The sequence below is a fragment of the Oryctolagus cuniculus genome, chromosome Y (genome assembly GCF_051225735.1).
Source record: "Oryctolagus cuniculus isolate XC-2025 breed Fujian yellow rabbit chromosome Y, ASM5122573v1, whole genome shotgun sequence".
Lineage (NCBI taxonomy): Eukaryota > Metazoa > Chordata > Mammalia > Lagomorpha > Leporidae > Oryctolagus > Oryctolagus cuniculus.
Genome location: NC_142889.1, coordinates 7893528 through 7918390, shown reverse-complemented (window position 1 = coordinate 7918390; position 24863 = coordinate 7893528). Strand labels below are relative to the sequence as shown.

At 37.8% G+C, this 24863-nt stretch overlaps 1 protein-coding gene across 50 annotated transcripts in view; it reads right to left on the bottom strand.

Moving 5' to 3' along the window:
* Positions 1–24863, bottom strand: part of LOC149119196 (histone demethylase UTY-like) — a 218001-nt gene that overhangs the window by 45030 nt on the left and 148108 nt on the right. For all 50 annotated transcript variants that reach the window (XR_016228587.1, XR_016228588.1, XM_089325006.1 and 47 more), the window contains 6 exons: positions 21122–21251; positions 20085–20190; positions 10600–10805; positions 3369–3433; positions 3221–3295; positions 2598–2746 (listed from right to left, as the gene is read on the bottom strand). Coding sequence is in view for 48 of the 50 variants with exons in the window: in XM_089325006.1 (XP_089181132.1) it covers positions 2598–2746; positions 3221–3295; positions 3369–3433; positions 10600–10805; positions 20085–20190; positions 21122–21251 (731 nt within the window). In the remaining 2 variants the exon portion in view is untranslated. The remainder of the gene's footprint in view (positions 1–2597; positions 2747–3220; positions 3296–3368; positions 3434–10599; positions 10806–20084; positions 20191–21121; positions 21252–24863) is intronic.

The window sequence follows — 24863 nt, the reverse complement described above, 5'->3', positions numbered from 1 at the left end:
AAGAGTATTTATAATTACATATATAATTTTACTGATATGGCCTACAAGCTATCCTAATGTGTTAGAAAAATACTAATTTTCAAAGGAAAAGTAGTGAAAAAATTTGCTGATAAATACCTACACTAATAGTGTATTATTCATTAGTAAACTCACAAAAATTTTTTCATTTGCTCTTCTCACAGACTTATTGAATATTAGTTCTATGAATTTTTGTCAGAAACTAGAGTATCTCCATTTCTAACAGATAGAATGTTAATAATATAATGATGAAATTATATTGTTGTTTTTAGAACTAAATTGAGACAGAGACTTTTCTCAGTCAGAAGAACCCCTTTAGTCACTTTTAATGAACTCTGGCTATGAAAATTCTGCTATAAGCTTCAAAATGCTTCTTAATAAACCCTAAGAATTACATAAAATAAATCTAAGACTTACACATAAAAGAGGGATTTCTTACATATGACACTTAAAATAGAGTAAAGTCATAAATGCAAGAGAAATTTTTAAATCACAAGTAAAATATATGTTACTCCTGTATTATTAAAAATACATAAAAAACGGGGGTTGGTTTTGTGGTGTAATGGGTTAAGCCACTGCCTGTGGCACTGGAATCCTATGGGCACCCGCATCCCAAATGGGTACCAGCATACCAAATGGGAACTGGCACCCCATACACACACTAGTACTGGCTGCTCCATTTCTGATTCAGCTTTTCGTAGCATTGGAAAGAACAGAAGATGTCCCAGGTTCTTGGGTCCCTGTCATTCAAACTGGAGACCTAGAAGAAGCTTCAGATCAGTCCAATTCGAGTTGTTGAAGCCACTTGAGGAGCAAATCAAGGGACAGAAAGTATCTCTCAACCTCTCTCTGTGTGTAACACTGCCTTTTAAATAAATACATAAATCTTAAAAAAATAAGAAATTGGAATCTTATTTCTAACATTGGCACTATATTCTTTCTGTGATCAATCTATAATTCCAATGGCATATTCTAAAACAGTCCTAGGGCAGATAAAATTTTCATATTTCAAGAACCATTTTGTGCAGCTGTGGGTCTACAAAACTGACAAATAACTTTCAGTCAGAAAGGTTTACTCTGTACTGCAATGAAATCCAAATGGAAAAATATTAGGTAAAAATGATGGAATTATACCATAAATAACTTCCAAGGAATTAAGAAGGTCAAGAAGTTATGCTTATAGACTGATATTGCTATTTAGCAGTTTTCTATTCAAGAGAAAAGGGCATTTTGAATTATCTTATGACAGACCACATTTACATATCCAGAGCAAATTTGGAATAAACAAAATGCTACGCCATCCTCAAATAATTTCATTATTCAGTGAAATACTGTCATTAATAGACATAAAATTATGCTTATTTGTTGATTTTCAACAATAAATATTCATGAGTTCTTCTGTTTTTAAATAAAGTACCTTTACAAAGTCTAAAATACTGACTAGCTAATGCTCCAAAGTAAAGTTTCTTGATTCTTTTATTAGGAAGTTTTCAACAGAACAAATTAGACAGACAGAGAAGGAATCTGAGACAGGAAGCTCCCATTGTTGGTTTACTATTCAAATGCCTTCAATGGCTGGGGCCATGAATGGCAGGAAATGGATTACTAGGAAGCTAGTGTCAGGAACCAGACTGAGATTTGAATACAGGTACTGTGACACAGACTGCAGGTTTCCAAATTGCTAGGCTAACATGACAATTATTATACAGGTTAAATTAGTTCATGGTGTTTTTTTTTATTACTGTATTATCATCTTATGATCTTACGGTCTATGGAATGAGACCTTACTGCCGTAACTTCTTTCACTCATTATGGAACTTAATGATCCTTTCCAAGTTTAAATTTTCTCAGTTTTTTTTTTTTTTTATATATCTAAAGGCACGTCAAAGAGTTAAGAGTTAAAGAATACATGGAATGAAAAGTTAACTTTATTTTATTACCAAAATATGTTGAAATCTATGCACAGCTTTTTCATAATACATTTACATGAATTCTTAAAAAAACATTTATTTTTTCAAAGGTTGAGTGACACACAGAGAAAGAAAAAAACCTTCAATTTGTTGAGGAATGCTACAGTGGTTGCCAATAACCAGACATGGGCCAGGCTGAAGCCAGGAGGAAGGGTAGTCTCCCTAATGACTCTTGGAGCCCAAAATCTTGAACAATCATGAACTCCCCTCCCAAGTACATTAGCAGGAAGTGGACTGGAGGTAAAGTAACCAAGATTCAAACTGGAAGTCTGATACAGGATGCTATCATTTCAAGCAGTGCTTACCTTGTTGTGTCACAACACTGGCCTCATCGTGAACATTTTGAAGCCTCTAAATATTTTACGCCAAAACAACAAGCATTTTAATTTCATTTTCCATTAACTTTTGGAAGCACCTTATATAGAAAAAGCATTAAAAACAAACTGGGAAAACAGCACTGTCAATTGAGTTATAGGAATAAACACTTTTACCTATGAAAAAGAATTTTTATTAACCTTATTTTGTAAAGTAAATGAAACTGATTCTATGTACTTGTATTTGACAACTCTATTCTTTTAATAATACAAGATATTAGTTCATAAAAATCACCTGGTGTCCGACTCCCTGGAACTTTCATATATAGCTGCACTGTATTCATTCCCAGTATGGTATGACCAACATGGCTTAGAAGATTTCCTGCTGATACCACACGTACAAAAGCAGGAAGTTTGGTCAGCTCATGTAACTGCAACTTCCACCTGAAATAAAGTGACAAATCAAAACTGAAACCAAGTTTCAAATATTACTGCAAATTAACATAACCCCAAAATTTGATCCAATCAGAAAAGCAATTAAATTTGTTAAATATTTTACCTTTACAGATATAACTAATACTTGAGTGTTTAACTTTTCTGAAGAAAAAAAACTAATAGAAATCAGGAAAATAATCAACAATTTATAATAACCTAGAAAATTAAACTATGTTTTTCATATTTATATGTTCTTCAATAGAAAGAAAAAATCTGATTATAACATCTTATAAACATAATTCACAATAAGTAGGGATATTAGACTAAATTTACATTTCAATGTAGGGGGAAATAAAGAATAGAAAGAAAGGGATGGAAGGAAGGAGGGACAGAGGAAAAGAATGACTTGGAAATGAATGGAATGGGAAACCAGACAATTCTCAAAACTATGTCTCTGCTTCAGTTCATGGAAATAGGACTTACTTTTTGTTATCAGAGAGATCAATCTTGGTCCCAAATTTAATGGTTTTAAAAGGTCCTTTTCTTCTCCTTCCAGAACTTAAAAAAAGACATATTATTAAATCCAGATATTATACACAGAAGTATTAAGTGTATGCTAGAATTTACTTACTTATCTGTTGGTGTGGATTCAGTATCTGAAAGGTCTTTATGTTGTATTTTTTTCTCATTTTCTTCCTATAATTTAAGCAAAATATTCCTTCTCAGTTTCTGGAAGGACTATCATTCTTACAATAAAGCTGAGTAACATATTCATTTACATGCAGTTTTGTGTATGTTTTAGAAATATACTTCTGTAAGCACAGAAAACATCCTCAATGGTCACATTAAATAAAGACTGAGGAAGGCATAGCATTCAACCTCCTCTATCAGTCACAAAAACTACTGTGATGAACAGAGCAGCATACTAATTTTTACAAAAGTATACCCATTCTTTGTTTCAAAATTTGCTCCAAGAAAACTCATGAATTTCATTTAAAATAATATCAAGAGACTGAAGTAAAACATAAAACTAGAATAGCATGAAATCTCACAATCTTCAGGAAAAAATTTTTGAAAAAAAAAGAAGTTATTCTCTATTATAGCAGAAAACCACATTGTTTTGTTATTCTTTATTAAAAAAAAAAAAACTACTTTATAAAAAGACAATCAGTTGATACTGCCCCAAACACAAGAGGGTAGTGAAGAAAAAATCAACTACAAGATAAGAAGGGACCTAATTATTAATATTCACTATAACTGTCAGGTAGCAGAGCATGAGAATATATTTGCATACATGTTGCCCAGAGATATACAAACACAAAAGGAAGATACCCTATTTATCAATATGATTTCCTTTGGTCACCCTGACTTTGCTCAGACTGAACCACACTGGTTTGAGAATTAATTCTACATAAAATATTTGCACAGATTCAGTAAGGACATTTAACGTTAAGCATGAAAATGTGTTATTCTGTAAGATAATTCTCAAATTATGGAATGGGGAAATGGCTCTAGAATAGTTGAAAAACTACATGTAAAAGAATATGGTTGAATAACAATCTAATGCACTAACTCAAAGGGATCAACCTAAATATAATAATACAATGACTAAATATAAAGACTATAAAATACTACTAGAAAAATGAGCAACTACCAGGCAGCATTTTTAACCAATTTGATAAAATATACAAAAAAGGCAAATACATCATCCTCAAAGAAAATAAAAACTTTTCTGCTTCAAAAGACACAATAAAAAAAGGGAAAAGATGAATATCAAAATGAAAAGAGTTATACATAAAAATTCATCAGGGGCCACGCCGCAGCTCACTAGGCTAATCCTCCGCCTAGCGGCGCCGGCACACCGGGTTCTAGTCCCGGTCGGGGCGCCGGATTCTTTCCCGGTTGCCCCTCTTCCAGGCCAGCCCTCTGCGGTGGCCAGGGAGTGCAGTGGAGGATGGCCCAGGTGCTTGGGCCCTGCACCCCATGGGAGACCAGGAAAAGCACCTGACTCCTGGCTCCTGCCATCGGATCAGCTCGGTACGCCGGCCGCAGCACACCGGCCGCGGCGGCCATTGGAGGGTGAACCAACGGCAAAGGAAGACCTTTCTCTCTGTCTCTCTCTCTCACTGTCCACTCTGCCTGTCAAAAAATAAAAAATAAAAAAAAAAATTTCATCAGGAATTTTCATAATACACACAAAGAATAACTTTTACAACTGAATAATGAAAATAATTAAACAAGGCAAAGATAAATTAAATACCTTTTATTAATGATGAAGTACTAATGAACAATATATCAATGAAAAGATGTATAATAGTCATGTTACAAATGTAAACTAAAATCAAAATTAGATATCATTTCATATCTCAGAATATTAGAAACAATATAGAGAAAATAGGACACTTACAAATAAAGACTCGATATCTAAAATAGTACAACCATTTAAGAAGTCTGGCAGATCTTCAAGAGGATTAAAAATGAGTTTATCATGCATCCTAGAAATTCTTCTCCTGGGCCTCTTAGAGAACTTAAATTCATGAAAAGACACATTACCACAAATATTTAGAAGTATTCCTAAAAGCATTATCAAGAGGAACTAAAAGGGGCAGGTGCTGTGGCAAAGCAAGTTAAAGTCCTGACCTGCAGTGCCAGCATCCCATATGGACACCAGTTTGAGTCCCAGTTGTTCTACTTCCTATCCAGCTCTCTGTTAAGGCCTGGGAAAGCAATAGCAGATGGTCCAAGTCCTTGTGCCCCTGCACTGTCGTAGGAGACCAGGAGGAAGCTCCTGGCTCCTGGCTCCAGATCAGCTCGGCTCTGACAGTTTTGATCATTTGGGGAGAAACTAGATTGAAAACGTCTCCCCCCACCCCTCTCTCTCTCTCTAACTCTATTCCCTGAAACTCTTTCAAATAAATAAAATAGATCTTAAAAAAAAAAAAAAACACACACACACACACACAAAGTAGAAACCATCTAAATGCCAATCAGTTGATGATTCACAAAAACGGCATATCTGTTCATACAATGAAATATATGGCTATAAATATTAAAAATACTCATATGTGCTACAATACTAATAAACCTTGAAAATCCTATACTAAAATGAGACTAGTCACTATAGAAACCATTAAATCTTTCCACTTATGTTGACAACTCTACGCAAAAATCTATAATTTCAAAAAGCAGCTAAGTAGATGTTTCAACTATGGGAGTTACAGGAAATATAAGCTCATGAAAATGAGTATTGGCTTCCATCAGGAGATAATTAAATGACCTGAAATTGATTACAATGATGAATCCAGGTCTACAAATAATTGAACTGCATGTTAGTAAATTATCTTAATAAAAGAGTACAAGAAGAAATAGAGGACAGGTGGCAGACAGCAGAGCCCCAAAACCTTGTTTAATCATGAAGAAGCTTAAAACTAGCTAATATCACTTCTTTTTTATTTTGGACAGGCAGAGTGGACAGTGAGAAAGAGAAACAGAAAGAAAGGTCTTCTTTTGCCATTGGTTCACCCCTCAATGGCCACTGCGGCTGGCGCACTGCACTGATCCAAAGGCAGGAGCCAGGTGCTTCTCCTGGTCTCCTATGCGGGTGCAGCACCCAAGCACTTGGGCCATCCTCCACTGCACTCCAGGGCCACAGCAGAGAGCTGGCCTGAAAGAGGGGCAACTGGAACGGAGGATTAGCCTACTGAGCCACAGTACAGGCCACTAATATGACCTTAACACAGCTTAGGGGAAAATGAATTTACATGTAAAAACATTCAATTAAGAAATCTTGAAGATTTGTCCTTTTGGTCTAATAAAAACATTTCTTAACCAATTCCATCAAGTTGAAGAGCAAACAACTTCCTAATTCCTTAAAGGAGGCCAGTTTTTCCTATACACTAGTCAAAGACATTACAAGAAAAAACTACACATGAGTATCTTTAATATAAAAACACTTTTATATTACAAGCTGAATCAAGTAAGACAAGTTAAAAAAAAAAAGACCACCATGCTACAAGTAAAACATTTTTCCCAAAATTCAAGTATGGCATTTCAAGGCTGAAAATCAATCAATTTTAATTCATTAACACAATGGAGGAAGAAAGTCATAAGTTCATTTTTATTGATGAAAAAGAAATTCACAAAATTCAACATCCTTAAAAATTTAAGATGGGGCCGGCGCCGCGGCTCACTAGGCTAATCCTCCACCTTGCTGCGCTGGCACCCTGGGTTCGGATTCTGTCCCAGTTGCCCCTCTTCCAGGCCAGCCCTCTGCTGTGGCCAGAGAGTGCAGTGGAGGATGGCCCAAGTGCTTGGGCCCTGCACCCCATGGGAGACCAGGATAAGTACCTGGCTCCTGCCATCGAATCAGTGCAGTGCGCAGGCCGCAGCACCGTGGCAGCCACTGGAGTGTGAACCAACGGCAAAGGAAGACCTTTCTCTCTGTCTCTCTCTCCCACTGTCCACTCTGCCTGTCAAAAAAAAAAAAAAATTTTTAAGATGACTTTAAAAACCAGAAATAGAAGTAAATTTCTTTCTTTCTTTTTTTTTTTTTTTTTTTGACAGGCAGAGTGGACAGTGAGAGAGACAGTAAAATCAAGAATGAAACCCATAATAATGTCATTTCCAAGAAAAACTAAACGCATTTCCTCTTACTAAGAATAAAACAAGAATTAATGGTTTAGAAAATGACACGTTAGGATATCAATACTACCAAAAGCAATCTATAGATACAAATAATCTTCATCAGAGTATAACTTTAAAAACCCATCAATCTTAAAAATTCACATTTAATTTTATGGAACCCCAAACTGAAAAATATCCTTCCCAACAGTTTTTGTTTACAAATGCTGCATCTTTTCATTGATGTGAATTGGTATATCAGTGCTTTTAACACTTCTTGATTGTAAAATTTACAGCGCTATAGTTAACAAAATAGTATGACAATGCCATAAAGATAGATAAAACATTAAAATAGAATACAAAGTCCAGAAATCATGAATTCACTAGAGAGAATATCTGCAATATACACAAGAACCCCCAAAATTGAACAATAAAACAACTGAAAACTGAAACAAGGATTTGCCAGAGATTTCCTCAAAGATGATATATCAATGGCTAATAAGCATGTTGAAGAGATGCTCAATACTATTAATGTTAAGGAAATACAAACAAAAGCAAAGATACCCCAGTTCACACCAATGAAGATGCCCAATATTTGTAAACAAATACTATTGGAGAGGATGTAAGAAAATTCAAATTGTTGAGAAGTGCTATTGGGAATGTAAAATGGTATGGACACAGTGAAAATGATATAGTGGTCCCTATTAAAAAAATAAGCAAATAATTAACATAAAACCTAGCAGTTTAGCCGGCACCGCGGCTCACTAGGCTAATCCTCCACCTTGTGGCGCCGGCACACTGGGTTCTAGTCCCGGTCGGGGCGCCGGATTCTGTCCCAGTTGCCCCTCTTCCAGGCCAGCTCTCTGCTGTGGCCAGGGAGTGCAGTGGAGGATGGCCCCAGTGCTTGGGCCCTGCACCCCATGGGAGACCAGGAGAAGCACCTGGCTCCTGCCATTGGATCAGCACAGTGCGCTAGCCGCAGCGAGCCGGCCGCAGCGGCCATTGGAGGGTGAACCAACGGCAAAGGAAGACCTTTCTCTCTGTCTCTCTCTCTCACTGTCCACTGCCTGTCAAAAAAAAAAAAAAAAAAAAAAAAACTAGCAGTTCATGGCTGGAGCTGTAGCATAGCGGGTAAACCTGACACATGCAGAGCTGGCATCCCATATGGGCACAGGTTTGAGATCTAGCTGCTCCACTTCCAATTCATCTCTCTGCTGTGGCCTGGGAAGGCAGCAGAAGATGGCCCAAGTCCTCGGGCTCCTGAACCCATGTCGGAGACCTGGAAAAAGCTCCTGGCTTCAGCTTGGCACAGCTCTGGCCACTGTGGTCATGTGGGGAGTGAACCAGCGGATGGAAGACCGACCTCTCTCTCTCTCTCTCTCTCTTTTTTTCTCCTCTCTCTGTGTAACTCTTTCAAGTAAATAAATAAATCTTAAAAAAATAAAAATAAAACCACCTAGTATTTCCACTTCAGATATACCCAACAGAATTGAAAGTGAAGACAAAAGCATGTATTTCTTTTAAAAAATATTATTTTATTTATTTGAAAGACAGAGTTACAGAGAGAGGTAGAGACAGAGAGAGAGGTCTTCCATCTGCTGGTTCACTCCCCAAGATGGCTGCAACGGCTGGAGCTGCACCAATCCGAAGCCAGGAGCCAGGAGCTTCTTCTGGTCTCCCACATGGGTGCAGGGGCCCACGGACTTGGGCCATCTTCTATTGCTTTCCCAGGCCATAGCAGAGAGCTGGATTAGCTGGGAGATGAACTGGCACCCATAGGGGATGCCCACTACTCACTGGTTCCGGGTTTTGACTTGGCCCAGCCTCAGTGGCTGCAGATACTGGGGAGTGAATCAGCAGATAGAACACATCTTTGCCTCTTTCTCTCTCTTTGTGTGTAACTCTTTCTTTCAAATAAATAAACAAACCTTTTAAAAAATGAAAAAGAATACTGGGCCAGTGTTAGGTTGAAGAGGGAAGGCTGCCACTTATGACACTAGCATCCATTATAGACACAGGTTTGTGTATTGGCTGCTCCAATTCCCTTGCTAATAACGGCCTGGGAGAGGCATCAGAAAATGGCTTAAGTACCTGGGACTCTGCAATACACATGGGAGACCCTGAAAAAGCTCCTGGCTTCAGCCTGGCACAGAGGTAACAGTTGTAGCCTTCCTGGGAGTGTGCCAGTGTATGAAGGACTTCCTCTGTCTGTTGTGTCTTGCTCAGTAGCTCTTTCAAATATAAATAAAAATCTTTAAAGAATGTACAACATTTATAATAAATAGCAAGAGCCTTACAAGAAGGTAATATTTCTGCATGTTTTATATGGGAATGTTATACAGTAATTCAAACCCATAATTTAAAGAGAAAAGGTGAAATATTAACTTAATTCAAAATAGATGGAGAAATATATTTGGAGGCTGCATTTGTGTAGATGTTTGTTTATTTTGTACAAGAATTCATAAGTTCCTACTTTTACAACTACTAGGGAATTTTATTTCTGATTTTTTTCCATCAGGTTTTTTATGATGTTATCTGGTTTAGGGTTTTGTTTTGCAAATGAAACATTTCCACAAATTTTTACCTTTGCTGCAATTCTTTAAGAAATCATAGTTAATAAGAAGTCTATGAATGAAACAAAAGTATATTTCATATGAACAAAATCAACAAGTCTTCATTTGTTGAATGAACATTAGAGGTATCTAGATAGTTGCTTTCACATCATGTTGCAATTTATACTTAGTTCATCACTGTGAATAGACACATTCCAAAAATAAGGAAGATTTCATTTTTCTATTACCAATATGAGGAGTGGCAAAAACAGGCACTGCTGAAGACATTGCTTGAGACATCCAAAAGCCACATCAGAATATCAGCTCTAACTTTTGGTTACTTAACTTGTAATCCAGATTCCTGATAATGTGCACCCTTAGAAAACAGCAGGTAAGGAAATAGGTCCCTTCTATCCACATGGAAAAGCCAGCTGAAGTTCTGGCCTCTTGTGTATTTTTGGGGGGAGTGATACAACAGAGTCAGATCTCTCTGTCTCTCATTTCTGCCTTTCAAGTAAATAAATGAATGAACCCAAGAGCATATGCCTTACATTAACCATGTTTGCTTAAATTTTTAAAGCTTAGTAATATAACCAGCATTTATAAAACATAACAGCATACACTAAACAGACAGTCAAGTAATATGCACTACTAAAACTATGTGAAAGGGAAAAAAATTTAAAAACTTACTCGCAGTGATTCCTGGAAGGAAGAAGCCTGGTACTGTGCATACTTAGCAATTGTAGTATGAGATCTATTATTTTCACAACGCCAGATTTTTTTTGTTCCAGTGGGATCCCAGTTTTCATCTGCTGGTTGCAACAACTGTGTCCTCACTTCTACCACATGTTCATTGTTAGCTTCTACCAATGTTTTGGTGGAGAAAAGGCCAAGATCTTTAAAAATAATAATTTGTTAGTAAGTAAAATTGAATTTGGTGAAATTAAATGTGAAAATATTTTTAAAAAATTTTTTACAAGTTCTATTTGTGTGGAAGAAGCACCAAGATACATGTTACAATATTTGCACCGCAGTCACTTAAAGCCTTAGATCTATCATGTAACAGGTATCAAAAAGAGTGGTTGCATTTAGAAGAAATAAATCTTAACTGTACTTCATAGTCAAACACCTGTTATTTAACTAAGTCTATAACTATGCTATATAAAGATTCCAAACTTAAACTAGCAAAAGAAAACATAAAAAAACATTTCAGGACACTGAAATGGAAAACAATTTTTTGGAACAGACCCCAAAAGCACAAGAAACAAAAACAGGTAAGTGGGACTTCACCAAATTAAAGCTTCTTAGGTCAAAGGAAACAATCAACAGGTGAAGAGACAATATATGGAAAATATATATGGTGTACCTATAACAAGGGATTAATAAAAATATAAATAAACCCAATTTAAAGTAATAAAAATGAACCAAATCAAAATGCTGTGAGTAAACCAATTAGTGGGTAACAGATCTAAATTGAATAATTTTCAAAAGAAGATAAACGACCAAAAGGTATATTAAAAAATGAAAAAGCTATGCATGTACAATGAAATGTCTCAACTATAAAAATGGATTCAACTGTCATTATCAACATGCATGAAGCTAGAAGTTGTTATCAGACAAGCACAGAAAACCGGTACCCATGATCTAATTCATATGTGGAATGCAAAATGGCTGTCTTCATATATTTTGAGTAAAATATTAGACACAAGAGTCTGTAGATAGCAAAGTGTGAGGGATGAGGAAAGGTTAATTAACAAGTACCAGTTAGAGAGAAGGAAGTTTTAATGAAGGAAATTCTAAAATGATGGAAGATAATAATACACTGTATTTTGATAAAAACTAGAAAGTTTTAAAGGTTGTCACCTATATATAAGTGATCATTGCTTGAGGAGATAAACCTTTTTACTGTGGTTTTACATTTATATAAAAATTCATGAATCTAAACATCACATGACACCAGATACGTAAGTAAAATTTTTGTAATTCACATAAGTAAAAAAAAGTGAAAGATAGGGGGAGCGTCAAGATGGCGGAATAGGAAGGGAGCACACTGATAGTCTGGGGAGAAGCAGTTTAATAAAAGTGGAGATACTGCAGGTTCAAGGAAGAGTAGGGGAAGAAACAGCAGAAGAAACTCTTCCAGAACGAGTGATTCACAGTGGACCTGCGTGGAGAGCATGGGAGCCCACAGTTTGGGACGCCAGCAGCAGACTCAACACACCAGCGCTGGAACACGAGGTGAGCCGAACCTCAATAGCCCGAGACACCGGCAGGTAAGCGGAAAGAGGAGACTAGAGGGAACGACCCCCGGGGGGAAAAGTTCACCAAGCTAACCAGAAGAGAAAGGGAGAAGAAAAAAAAATAAAAAAGCTGACTGGTACGGACACGAGTTTTCCTCTCTCTGCTAACCTCTCAAAGGTGAGCAAGACAAACAGCAGGTGCCATCTTGGACATACGTCATAAGCAGGGTGACCTCAGGTCTGCACCGGCCTTCAGCCTAGCAGAAAAACCTGACGCTGGGACGGTGAAATAACAGGAGATTAGGACCTAGTGAATGTGTGGTGTTACTGAACTGACACTGTGAAAAAAGAGACAGTGGGGGAGAGAACTCACAGAATTCACATGAGTACTCTCCAGAGATGCTACAATTCGGTAACCTTGGCAACCTAGTGGGAGACGCCAGAAGAATTTGAGCCCACACTGAGGGCAGGACAGATTCCCTGTATGGTCCTTGGGAAAGAACTTCCGATCTCTGGCTCCTGTGGGTATATCATTTGGCAGCTAACTACCTCTAATTCCATTCAGCTGTGTGGAATTACTTCCCTTTTGAACCAAAAAAAAAAAAAGAAAGAAAGAGAGTGAAATTTACCACACCTAACTGGGAGTGTCACCTTTGGCACACCATTAACCCTGAGGAACCAAACAGAGCTCTCAGGCCACACCCATCTCAAGCATCTAAGGCTCCATCAAAAACAGACAGTCCAGGCCAGCAACAGGACTCACTAGCCTAATCCTCCGCCTTGCGGTGCTGGCACACTAGGTTCTAGTCCCGGTCCGGATGCCGGATTCTGTCCCAGTTGCCCCTCTTCCAGGCCAGCTCTCTGCTGTGGCCAGGGAGTGCAGTGGAGGATGGCCCAAGTCCTTGGGCCCTGCACCCCATTGGAGACCAGGATAAGTACCTGGATGCTGCCATCAGATCAGCGCACTGTGCTAGCCGCAGCGCGCAGGCCGCGGCGGCCATTGGATGGTGAACCAACTGTCTCTCTCTCTCTCACTGTCCACTCTGCCTGTCAAATAAAAAATAAAATAAAATAAATAAAAATAAATTTAAAAAAAAAGCAGTCCACTTAATCTAGAGTCATAGCATAAAAAGAAAAAGCACCACAGTGAAGAAACCAAAGAATATCTCCAATATGCCAAACAGCCAATGCAAAAACCGAGGTAATAAGAACAAGGAAGACACTATGAAGCCCCAAATGAAAAAAAAAACCCAAATTCAAGATTATGAAGATGATGAGATAGAAGAAATGCAAGAAGCAGATCTCAAAAAATGGATAAGAACATTAAGAAGTTCTCAAAAACAAATTTTTGAACAACAGAAATCCTTAATGGACAAGAGAGAAAATCTCTCACACGAAAATGAAATATTAAGGAGAAATCAAAATGAAATTAAACAACTAGTAGAACAGGAAACTGTGACAGTGATGAGAAATCATAATGAAATGAAGAATTCAATAGATCAAATGACAAACATATTAGAGAGCCTTAAAAACAGAATGGGTGAAGCAGAAGAGAGAATATCGGACTTAGAAGACGGAGAACAGGAAAGGATACAGTCAGACCAAAGAAAAGAAGAGGAAATTAGAAATCTAAAACATATTGTCGGGAATATGCAGGATACTATTAAAAAAAACCAGCATTCAGGTTCTAGGAGTTCCTATAGGCATGGAGAGGGTGAAAGGATTAGAAGGCCTTTTTAGTGAGATACTAGCAGAGAACTTTCCAGGTTTGGAGAAGGACAGAGACATCCTAGTACAGGAAGCTCATAGAAACCCTAGTAAAAATGACCAAAAGAGATCTTCACCACAACACATTGTAATTAAACTCACAACAGTGAAATGTAAAGAAAAGATCCTAAAATGTGCAAGAGAGAAACATCACATTACTCTCAGAGGATCTCCAATTAGACTCACAGCAGACTGCTCATCAGAAAACCTACAAGCTAGGAGGCAATGGCGAGACATAGCCCAGGTACTAAGAGAGAAAAACTACCAGCCCAGAGTATTATATTCTACAAGGCTCTCATTTGTGAATAATGGGGAAATAATTACCTTTCGTAGCAAACAGAAATTGAAAGAATTTGTCGCCACTTGACGAGCCCTGCAAAAGATGCTTGAAGATGTGTTGCACACAGAAACACAGAAACACGGTCATCAATATGAAAGAAGGTAAACGAATGAAACCTCACAGCAAAAGATCACGGGGAATTCAAAGCATATATTAGAAAATATCTTTGGCAAATGGCAGGGCAAAGTTACTACACGCTGAAAGTGAAAGGCTGGAAAAAGATATACCATGGCAACAGAAATGAAAAAATAGCAGGTGTAGCCACTATTATGTTGTCCCATAACATAAACGTTAACATAAACTTTATCACAAAAACTGTTAAGAGAGACAAAGAGGGGCACTATATAATGATGAAGGGATCAATTCAACAGGAACATATAACAATCATCAATGTATATGCACCTGATTACAGGGCACTGGTTTATTTAAAAGATTTGTTAAGGAACATAAAGGGAGACTCAGACCACAGTACAATAGTACTGGGGGACTTCAATACCCTACTCTCAGAAATAGATCAACAAGACAGATCATCAACAAGGAGACAGTAGATTTAAACGACACTATAGCCCAAATGGATCTAACAGATATCTACAGAACTTTTCATCATACACATAAAGCATTTACATTCTTCTCAGCAGTACATGCAACCTTCTCAAGATGGACCACATACTAGGCCATAAAGCAAGTCTCAGCAAATTCCAAAGAATTAGAATCATACCATGCAGCTTCTCCAACCACAAAGGAAAGAAGTTGGAAATTAGCAACTCAGGAATCCCTAGAGCATACGCAAACACATGGAGATTGAAAAACATGCTCCTGAATAAACAATGGGTCATAAAAGAAAGTAAAAGACAAATCAAACATTTTCTGGAAGTCAATGAGGATAACAGCACCACATACCAAAACTTATGGGACGCAACAAAAGCAGTGTTAAGAGGAAAGTTTATATCAATAGGTGCCTACAAGAAATTGGAAAAGCACCAAATAGAAGAGCTTTCAATGCATCTCAAGGACCTAGAAAATCTGCAGCAAACCAGACCCAAATCTAATAGAAGAAGAGAAATAATTAAAATCAGAGAAGAAGGGCCAGCGCCGCAGCTCACTAGGCTAATCCTCCACCTTGCGGCGCCAGCACACCGGGTTCTAGTCCCGGTCTGGGCGCCAGATTCTGTTCTGATTGCCCCTCTTCCAGGCCAGCTCTCTGCTGTGTCCTGGTAGTACAGTGGAGGATGGCCCAAGTGCTTGGGTGCTGCACCCGCATGGGAGACCAGGAGATGAACCTGGCTCCTGCCTTCAGATCAGCGGTACGCTGGCCGCGGTGCCCATTGGAGGGTGAACCAATGGCAAAAGGAAGACCTTTCTCGCTGTCTCTCTCTCGCTCTCTCACTGTCCACTCTCTGCCTGTCAAAAAAAAAAAAAAAAAAAATCAGAGAACAAATCAACAGGATTGAATCCCAAAAAAATTAAAAAAAAATCAGCCTAACAAGGAACTGGGTTTTTGAACAAATAAACAAAATTGACACCCCATTGGCCCAACTAACTAAAAAAAGAAGAGAAAGACCCAAATCAATAAAGTCAGAGATGAAAAAGGAAACGTAACAACAGACACCACAGAAATAAAAAGAATCATCAGAAATTACTACAAGGACTTGTATGCCAGCAAACAGGGAAACCTATCAGAAATGGATAGATTCTTGGACACATGCAACCTACCTACATTGAACCAGCAAGACATCAAAAACCTAAACAGACCCATAACTGAGACAGAAATTGAAACAGTAATAAAGGCCCTCCCAACAAAGAAAAGCCCAGGACCAGATGGATTCACTGCTGAATTCTACCAGACATTTAAAGAAGAATTAACTCCAATTCTTCTCAAACTATTCAGAACAACTGAAAAAGAGGGAATCCTCCCAAATTCTTTCTATGAAGCCAGCATCACCTTAGTTCCTAAGCCGGAAAAAGATGCAGCACTGAAAGAGAATTACAGACCAATATCCCTGATGAACATAGAAGCAAAAATCCTCAATAAAATCCTTGCCAATAGAATGCAACAACACATCACAAAGACCATCAACCCAGACCAAGAGGCATTATCCCTTATGCAGGGATGGTTCAGTGTGCGCAAAACAATCAGCATGATACAGCACTTAAATAGACTGCAGAAGAAAAACCATATGATTATCTCAATAGACGCAGAGAAAATATTTGATAAAATACAATACCCTTTCATGATGAAAAATCTAAGCAAACTAGATCGGGAAGGAACGTTCCTCAATACAATCAAAGCAATTTCCGGAAAACCCACGGCCAACATCCTAGTGAATGGGAAAAAGTTGGAAACATTTCCACTGAGATCTGGGACCAGACAGGGATGTCCACTCTCACCACTGCTATTCAATACAGTTCTCAAAGTATTAGCGAAAGCTATTAGGCAAGAAAAAGAAATTAAAGGGATACAAATTGGGAAGGAAGAACTCAAACTATCCCTCTTTGCACATATGATTCCTTACTTACGGGACCCAAAGAACTCTACTAAGAGACTATTGGATCTCAGAGAAGAGTTTGGAAAAGTATCAGTATATAAAATCAATGCACAAAAATCAACAGCCTATGTCACACAGACAATGCCACGGCTGAGAAAGAACTGCTGAGATCAATCCCATTCACAATAGCTACAAAAACAATCAAATACCTTAGAAAAAACTTAAGCAAGGACGTTAAAGACCTCTACAATGAAAATTACAAAACCTTAAAGAAAGATATAGAAGAGGATACCAAGAAATGGAAAAATCTTCCATGCTCATGGATTGGAAGAATCAACATCATCAAAATGTCCATTCTCCCAAAAGCAATTTATAGACTCAATGCAATCCCAATCAGGATACCGAAGACCCTCTTCTCAGATCCAGAAAAAATGATGCTGAAATTCATATGGAGGCACAAGAGACCTCGAATAGCTAAAGCAATCTTGTACAACAAAAACAAAGCCGGAGGCATCACAATAACAGATTTCAAAACATACTACAGGGCAGTTGTAATCAAAACAGCATGGTACTAGTACAGAAACAGATGGATAGACCAATGGAACAGAACTGAAACACCAGAAATCAATCCAAACATCTACAGCCAACTTATATTTGATCAAGGATCCAAAACCAATCCCTGGAGTAAGGACAGTCATTTAATAAATGGTGCTGGGAAAATTGGATTTCCACGTGCAGAAGCATGAAGCAAGAACCCAACCTTTCACCTTACACAAAAATTCACTCAACATGGATTAAAGACTTAAATCTACAACCCGACACCATCAAATTATTAGAGAGCATTGGAGAAACTCTGCAAGATATAGATACTGGCAAACACTTCTTGGAAAACACCCCAGAAGCACAGGCAGCCAAAGCCAAAATTAACATTTGGGATTGCATCAAATTGAGAAGTTTCTGTACTTCAAAACTGGTAAAGCCACTATGGAAGTCAGTCTGGAGATTCCTCAGAAACCTGAAGATAACCCTACCATTTAACCCAGCCATCCCACTCCTTGGAAATTACCCAAAGGAAATAAAATTGGCAAACAAAAAAGATGTCTGCACATTAATGTTTATTGCACCTCAATTCACAATAGCTAAGACCTGGAACCAACCTAAATGCCCATCAACGGTAGACTGGATAAAGAAATTATGGGATATGTACTCTTTAGAATACTATATCGCAGTAAGAAACAACGAAATCCAGTCATTTGCCACAAAATGGAGGAATCTGGAAAACATCATGCTGAGTGAATTAAGCCAGTCCCAAAGGGACAAATATCACATGTTCTCCCTGATCGGCAACCACTAACTGAGCATCAAAGGGGAAACCTATTGAAGTGAAATGGACACTATGAGAAACAGTGACTTGATCAGTTCTTGTCCTGACTCTTGATATACATTGTAATACATTATCCACTTTATTATTTTCTCTTTGTTTTGTTCTAGTACTATTGGTTGAACTCTGTTAACACACAATTATTCTTAGGTGTTTAAATTTTAACTGAAAAGTGATCCCTGTTAAATATAAGAGTGGGAATAATAGAGGGAGGAGATGTACAATTTGGGACATGCTCATTCGGACTTGCCCCAAATGGTGGAGTTTCAATCATGCCAGGGGATTCCAATTCAATCCCATCAAGGTGGCATGTACCAATGCCATCTCACTAGTCCCAGTAATCAATTTCTGTTCACAATTGATCACACTGATAGGTCTAAGAGTCAAAGGGATCACATAAACAAGACTAGTGTCAGCAAATACTAGCTGATAGAATCAAAAAGGGAGAGAATGATCCAACATGGGAAGTGAGATACACAGTAGACGATTAGAATGGCAGAAGTCCTAAATAGCACTCTGGCCTCAGAATCAGCCCTTAAGGCATTCAGATATGGCTGAAGAGCCCATGAGAGTATTTTAGGCATGGAAAGCCAAGACACCTGGGAAGAAAAAAAAAAAAAAAAGAAGACCTAAATGGAAGATCTCAGCGAGTGAGATCCCAGTGGAAAGAACAGGGCCATCAAAGAAGGAGGTACCTTTCTCTGAAGGGAAGAGAGAACTTCCTTTTTGACTATGACCTGGTCGGAAGAAGTTCGAAGTCTGCGAACTCAGAAGGTTTCCACAGCCTTGGCAACTCATGACTAGAGCCTAGGGAGATTACTGATGCCATAAATAATAGTGTCAAATTGTTAAGTCAACAAAAGGAGTCACTGTCTATTTATTTCTCATGTAGGATCTGTCCTTAGTGTGTTGCCCAAGTGAAGTAATGCTATAACCAGTACTGAAACAGTATTTTGCACTTTGTGTTTCTGTGTGGGTGCAAACTGATAAAATCTTTACCTAATATATACTGAATTGATCTTCTGTATATAAAGATAATTGAAAATGCATCTTGATGTGAATGGAATGGGAGAGGAAGCAGGAGATGCAAGGGGTGTGAGTGGGAGGGAAATTATGGGGGGGGGGAGCAATTGTAATCCATTACTTGTACTTTGAAAATTTATACTTACTAAAGAAAAAATAAAAATAAGTGAAAGATAAAACCAGAAAGCTCTGGTATTACATATTTTGTTTTTTAATAAAACTAGAAGGATTTTGAATGTTCTCAACAGAAAGCTAGAATAAATTTTAAGGATATTATCATGACTGGATATAATGCAGTATAATCATGTAATGAAATGTAATCACCTGATATTTCTTTAATATGTACAACTTTTATATGTCAATAAAAATTAAGAACAGGCCGGCGCCGCGGCTCACTAGGCTAATCCTCCGCCTAGCGAAGCCGGCACACCGGGTTCTAGTCCCGGTCGGGGCGCCGGATTCTGTCCCGGTTGTCACTCTTCCAAGCCAGCCCTCTGCTGTGGCCAGGGAGTGCAGTGGAGGATGGCCCAGGTGCTTGGGCCCTGCACCCCATGGGAGACCAGGAAAAGCACCTGGCTCCTGGCTCCTGCCATCGGATCAGCGCGGTGCGCCAGCCGCAGCGCGCCGGCCGCAGCGGCCATTGGAGGGTGAACCAACGGCAAAGGAAGACCTTTCTCTCTGTCTCTCTCTCTCACTGTCCACTCTGCCTGTCAAAAAAAAAAATTAAGAACAAAATCTAGTAAAAATCTTCCTGAAACTTGACAACAGTCACTATCATCTACATCATCATATGTAAAAAAGTGTGCTCAGAAGAAAAAATAGTAAGAGATAGAGAACATTAAAAATGAGAACCCAAAATGTTGAAAATAAGTAAGGTTCCACTGTGTTCCAAAGTGTAAAGATAGTAAAATAAGTAAACAAAGATTTAAAAATCTTACCTAACTTAAGAGCTCCAGCAAGGCCACGTATTACTGTAACGGGATTTTTTGGGTTTGTACAAAACTGATGTAAAGGAGGAAAGAAAGCATCACGTTTATTTTCTAGCTGTAAAATAGAAATGCATTGTTAAGTCTCGAGAAAATAACTAAATGTCATACTACAAATTCAAATCACTTGTTCCATCATTTGACTAGGTCTTAATATGACATCTGAGCCCTAAAAGTAAAATCTCCCAAATCCTCTCTGAATGATGGAAGATTATAGATTGTAGTATAGATACTATAATCTTTTTTTTTTCTTTTGTGCCATAGAGTAGGAAAGAAAAAAATGGGTGGCATAAACACTTCAAAAGAACTATCTTAACTCATGTAACCCTTCTTTATCAAAATGCATGCCTAAAAATAAACGTAAAATTATATTTTTAAAATATTTACTTAAATTAATTTAACTTTTTAATAACATGAGCCTAGTATGACTCTTATATTCAGAACCTCTTACTATGAAAGCAAAAAAGTGAATGAATTTTAAGTTCCATATTACCAGCAAGTTAGCAGAATGCAGATTTAAAACTGTTTACATATAATCCTAGTAAATATTGAAGAACATTTAAGATTTTTCAATACAGTGTTTTTAAATCTAACAGTGCTCAACAAAATCTTTCAAATACTAGAAAGTAAACTGTATTTGACTTTCTGAACTATGTAGTCTATTTTGCAAATACTTTACTTGGTAAAGATAAAGGTAAATGTAATTGTAATGACAACACTTAAATCAGTATTAAAGTATTCCAATAACTTTTGATAAAAACAAAAACAAAACTAAACAAACAAAAATACACCAGATGGAATCCCACTTATAATAGCACTCATTTGTAAGTCTGGAATAAAAACATATTTTTTGAAATAGTTGCCTGTGGAAAAAAAACTTAATGTTCTTTATGAAGGTCATCTGCACTGATCTCCCTAATTTTGTCATAAATTATGACAGGCTCCTTTAGTTCATACTATAATTGAATTTCTAGTTAGTTGAGACTCACATAAATACTAGGCGTGGGTGGATTCAACTTCTCCTTAGGCAACGGAGGATATGGTGAAGTTGGCGGTCTTGGAGGTTGACATTTTTCAAACAAAATGTGATTACTAGACAAGCCATTTTTACCTAGATTTCTTTAAAAAGGCAGAAAAAATGTCATTTGTAAATTTATTTTGAAAACAGGAAAAATTCTCTATAATATGCAATATTTATAAAATTACAATCATTTTAAGATATTCACATACATGAAAAAGAATTGAGAACTGCTATTCATTTCAGTAGACATTTAGATTTAGATTTTTTTATCATTTTTAGAAAAATTATACAAATACAGTATATATATCCAACATTTCAATTAACTTTTGACTTCTGGAATACATAGGTATGCCACTTCTCTTTCCAACACATTCTACTTTTAAATATTCTCCATTAACTTTAAAGTACTTGACATCCCTGCCCCTCGCCAAAAAAGGGTTAGGTAAACAGTATTACTGTATGTCTCTTCCTTCATTACACCTTAATATTAATAATTATTTTCAGAAAAGTTATGTGACAGTTTGTAAATCTAGAGTTCATTAGTTTTATTTTCTCAAATTTTAATTTCAATGCAATTTTCTATATTCAGCAAGAATCCAAATATGTATAGTTATAAAACTTTCTCACATTGTACATAAGTATTAAACTTTTTCCTTTATGTTATTTAATAAGTTGTAAATTGCTAAAATGTGTGGTAAAATTACTCTAAAATTAAAATTATTTATTTATTTATTTGAAAGTCAGTTACACAGAGAGGCAGAGAGAGAGAGAGAGAAAGGTCTTCCATCGGATGGTTCACTCCCCAATTGGCCGCAACGGCCGGAACTCCGCCAATCCGAAGCCAGGAGCCAGGTTCTTCTTCCGGGTCTCCCATGTGGGTGCAGGGGCCCAAGGACTCGGGCCATCCTCTATTGATTTCCTAGGCCATAGCAGAAAGCTGGATCAGAAGAGGAGCAGCTGGGATTAGAATTGGCGCCCATGTGGGATGCCGGCACCTCAGTCCAGGGCTTTAACCCAATGCGTCACAGCGCCGGCCCCTAAAATTAAAATTCTTATGATAGAAAACAAATAGTAGGTATTAGAAACAACACTTAAGTGCTGCCTGGGAAGACCATTTCAAGGTTTCTGTTCAAGTCCTGGTTCTTCTGTTTCTGATTCTAGTTTTCTGCAAATGTGTACCCTGGGAATCATCAGATGGCTCAAGTATTTGAGTTCCTGCCATCCATGTGGTAGATGCAGACGAACTTCCAGTCTACTAGCTTTGGATGTTGTGACCATTCAGAGTGTGAACTAGATAAAAGGAGATCTGTTGCTCTCTCTCTTGCTTTTCACGTAAATAAAATAAATGTTTTTTAAAAGCTGTTAAAAATCAAAGAATAGGGGCTGGTGCTGTGGCTTAGCAGGTAAAGTTGCCACCTGCAGTGACAGCATCCCATTTGGGCACCAGTTTGATTCCTGGCTGTTCCACTTCTGATTATGCCCTCTGCTATGGCCTGGGGAAGCAGTGGAAAATGGCCTTGGGCCTCTGCACCTGCATGGGAAGACCCGGAGGAAGCTCTTGGCTCCTGGCCTCAGATTGGCAAAGCTCAGGCCATTGCAAGCAATTGGGGAGTGATCCAGTGGATGGAAGACCTCTTTCTCTCTGCCTCTCTTTTACTCTCTGTGTAACTCTGACTTTGCAATAAATAAATAAATCTTTTTAAAAAATCATAAGAATATCACTAAGTCCTTAGCATTTTTAGTACATTTAGAAAACTAGCCGGTGGCTCACTAGGCTAATCCTTCACCTGTGGCGCCGGCACACTGGGTTCTAGTCCTGGTCTGGGCGCCAGATTCTGTCCTGGTTGCCTCTCTTCTAGGCCAGCTCTCTGCTGTGGCCAGGGAGTGCAGTGGAGGATGGCCCAAGTGCTTGAGCCCTGAACCCCATGGGAGACCAGGAGAAGCACCTGGCTCCTGCCTTCAGATCAGCGCGGTGCACCGGCCACAGCACACCAGCCGCAGCGGCCATTGGAGGGTGAACCAATGGCAAAAGGAAGACCTTTCTCTCTGTCACTGTCCACTCTGCCTGTCAAAAAAAAAAAAAAAAGAAAACTAATAGTTTCTCAAACCATCCAACTTCTCCTACATAATTTTTAAATGTTTAAAATATCAAAAACTGGGGCTGCCACTGTGGTGCAGCGGGTTAACGCCCTGACGTGAAGAGTCAGCATCTTATATGGGTGCTGGTTCGAGACCCAGCTGTTTCACATCCCATCCAGCTCTCTGCTATGGCCTGGGAGTCGAAAAGAAGATGGCCCAAGTCCTTGGGCTCCTGCACCCACGTGGGAGACCCAGAGGAGGTTCTGAGGTTCCTAGCTCCTAGCTTCAGATTGGTGCAGCTCCAGCTGTTGTGATCAATTGGGGAGTGAACCAGCAGATGGAAGACCTCTCTCTCTGCCTCTCCTCTCTCTGTATAACTCTGACTTTCAAATAAATAAATTTTTTAAAAAATAAAAAACTGAATAAAATATAAAAAACTGCTTCTAATATGTAACAAATACAAAAGAAATCTGAAAACTACCATGGAGAAATTTTCATTGGTTAAACTGAATTAACTTCAGAAGGCAAATTTTTATCTCAAATTACAAAAATAATACAAAGATGCAGCAAAATTTCTTTAGTTTTGCTTTTTCTCTACAGCAAAACACCTAGAAGAACTATTTGTTGAGATAATAAAATTATAGTCTCAAATATAATATATATATGTGTATATTTACACATTTAGGATATCATATTACATACTAAATTGTATGAACTATTTAAATTATGATAAAATTTTAATATATAAATTAACTTTCAAATTACTAACTTCCTATTTTTACATTAATAAAGTGTAACTATTGAGTACACTAAAATTTTATCAGCTACTCATTGAAATTAAATTATGTGCTAACATCTAGGTTTTCAAATCTTCCAACAAAGCATGATGACCCACAGTTACAGTTATATATATATATATAAAATATAAAATATTATATAAATACAAAATTACATAAATACTTAAATATTATATAAATATAAATATTTAAAGATTTTATTTATTTATTTGAGAGGTAGAGTTACAGACAGTAAGAGGAAGAGACCGAAAGAAAGGTTTTCCTTCCATTGGTTCACTCCCACACAGCCACAATGGCCGGAGCTATACTGATCTTAAGCCAGCAGCCAGGTGCATCTTCCTCATCTCCCATGTGGGTGCAGGGGTCTAAGCACTTGAGCCATCTTCTACTGCTTTCCCAGGCCACTACAGAGAGCTGGATTGCAAGAGGAGCAGCCAGGACTAGAACCTGTGCCCATATGGGATGCTACACCACAGGTGGAGGATTAACATACTGTGCCACGGCGCTGGCCCCAAGAATTAGATATATTTTAAGCTTTTAATTTTAATTATAGAATTGATACTAACGTACAAACTCCACAGAACTTTCTTGTAAGTAGAAAATCCCTGGTTAAGAGGAGGACTTAAATACACTTACTAGGCCAGTATAGTAAAAGAGTGTATCATAATCTCAACATAGTAAGTGGCTTCAATGCTTAACTTACACATTTGCCACACATTATATTTTAATCAATAAATGATGGAGTGTGATTATTTAAAAGTTATTTTTAGGGGTATAAGATGTAACACACACTATCATATTCCAAAGTCATGTTTTGTCCAAAAATGAACTACA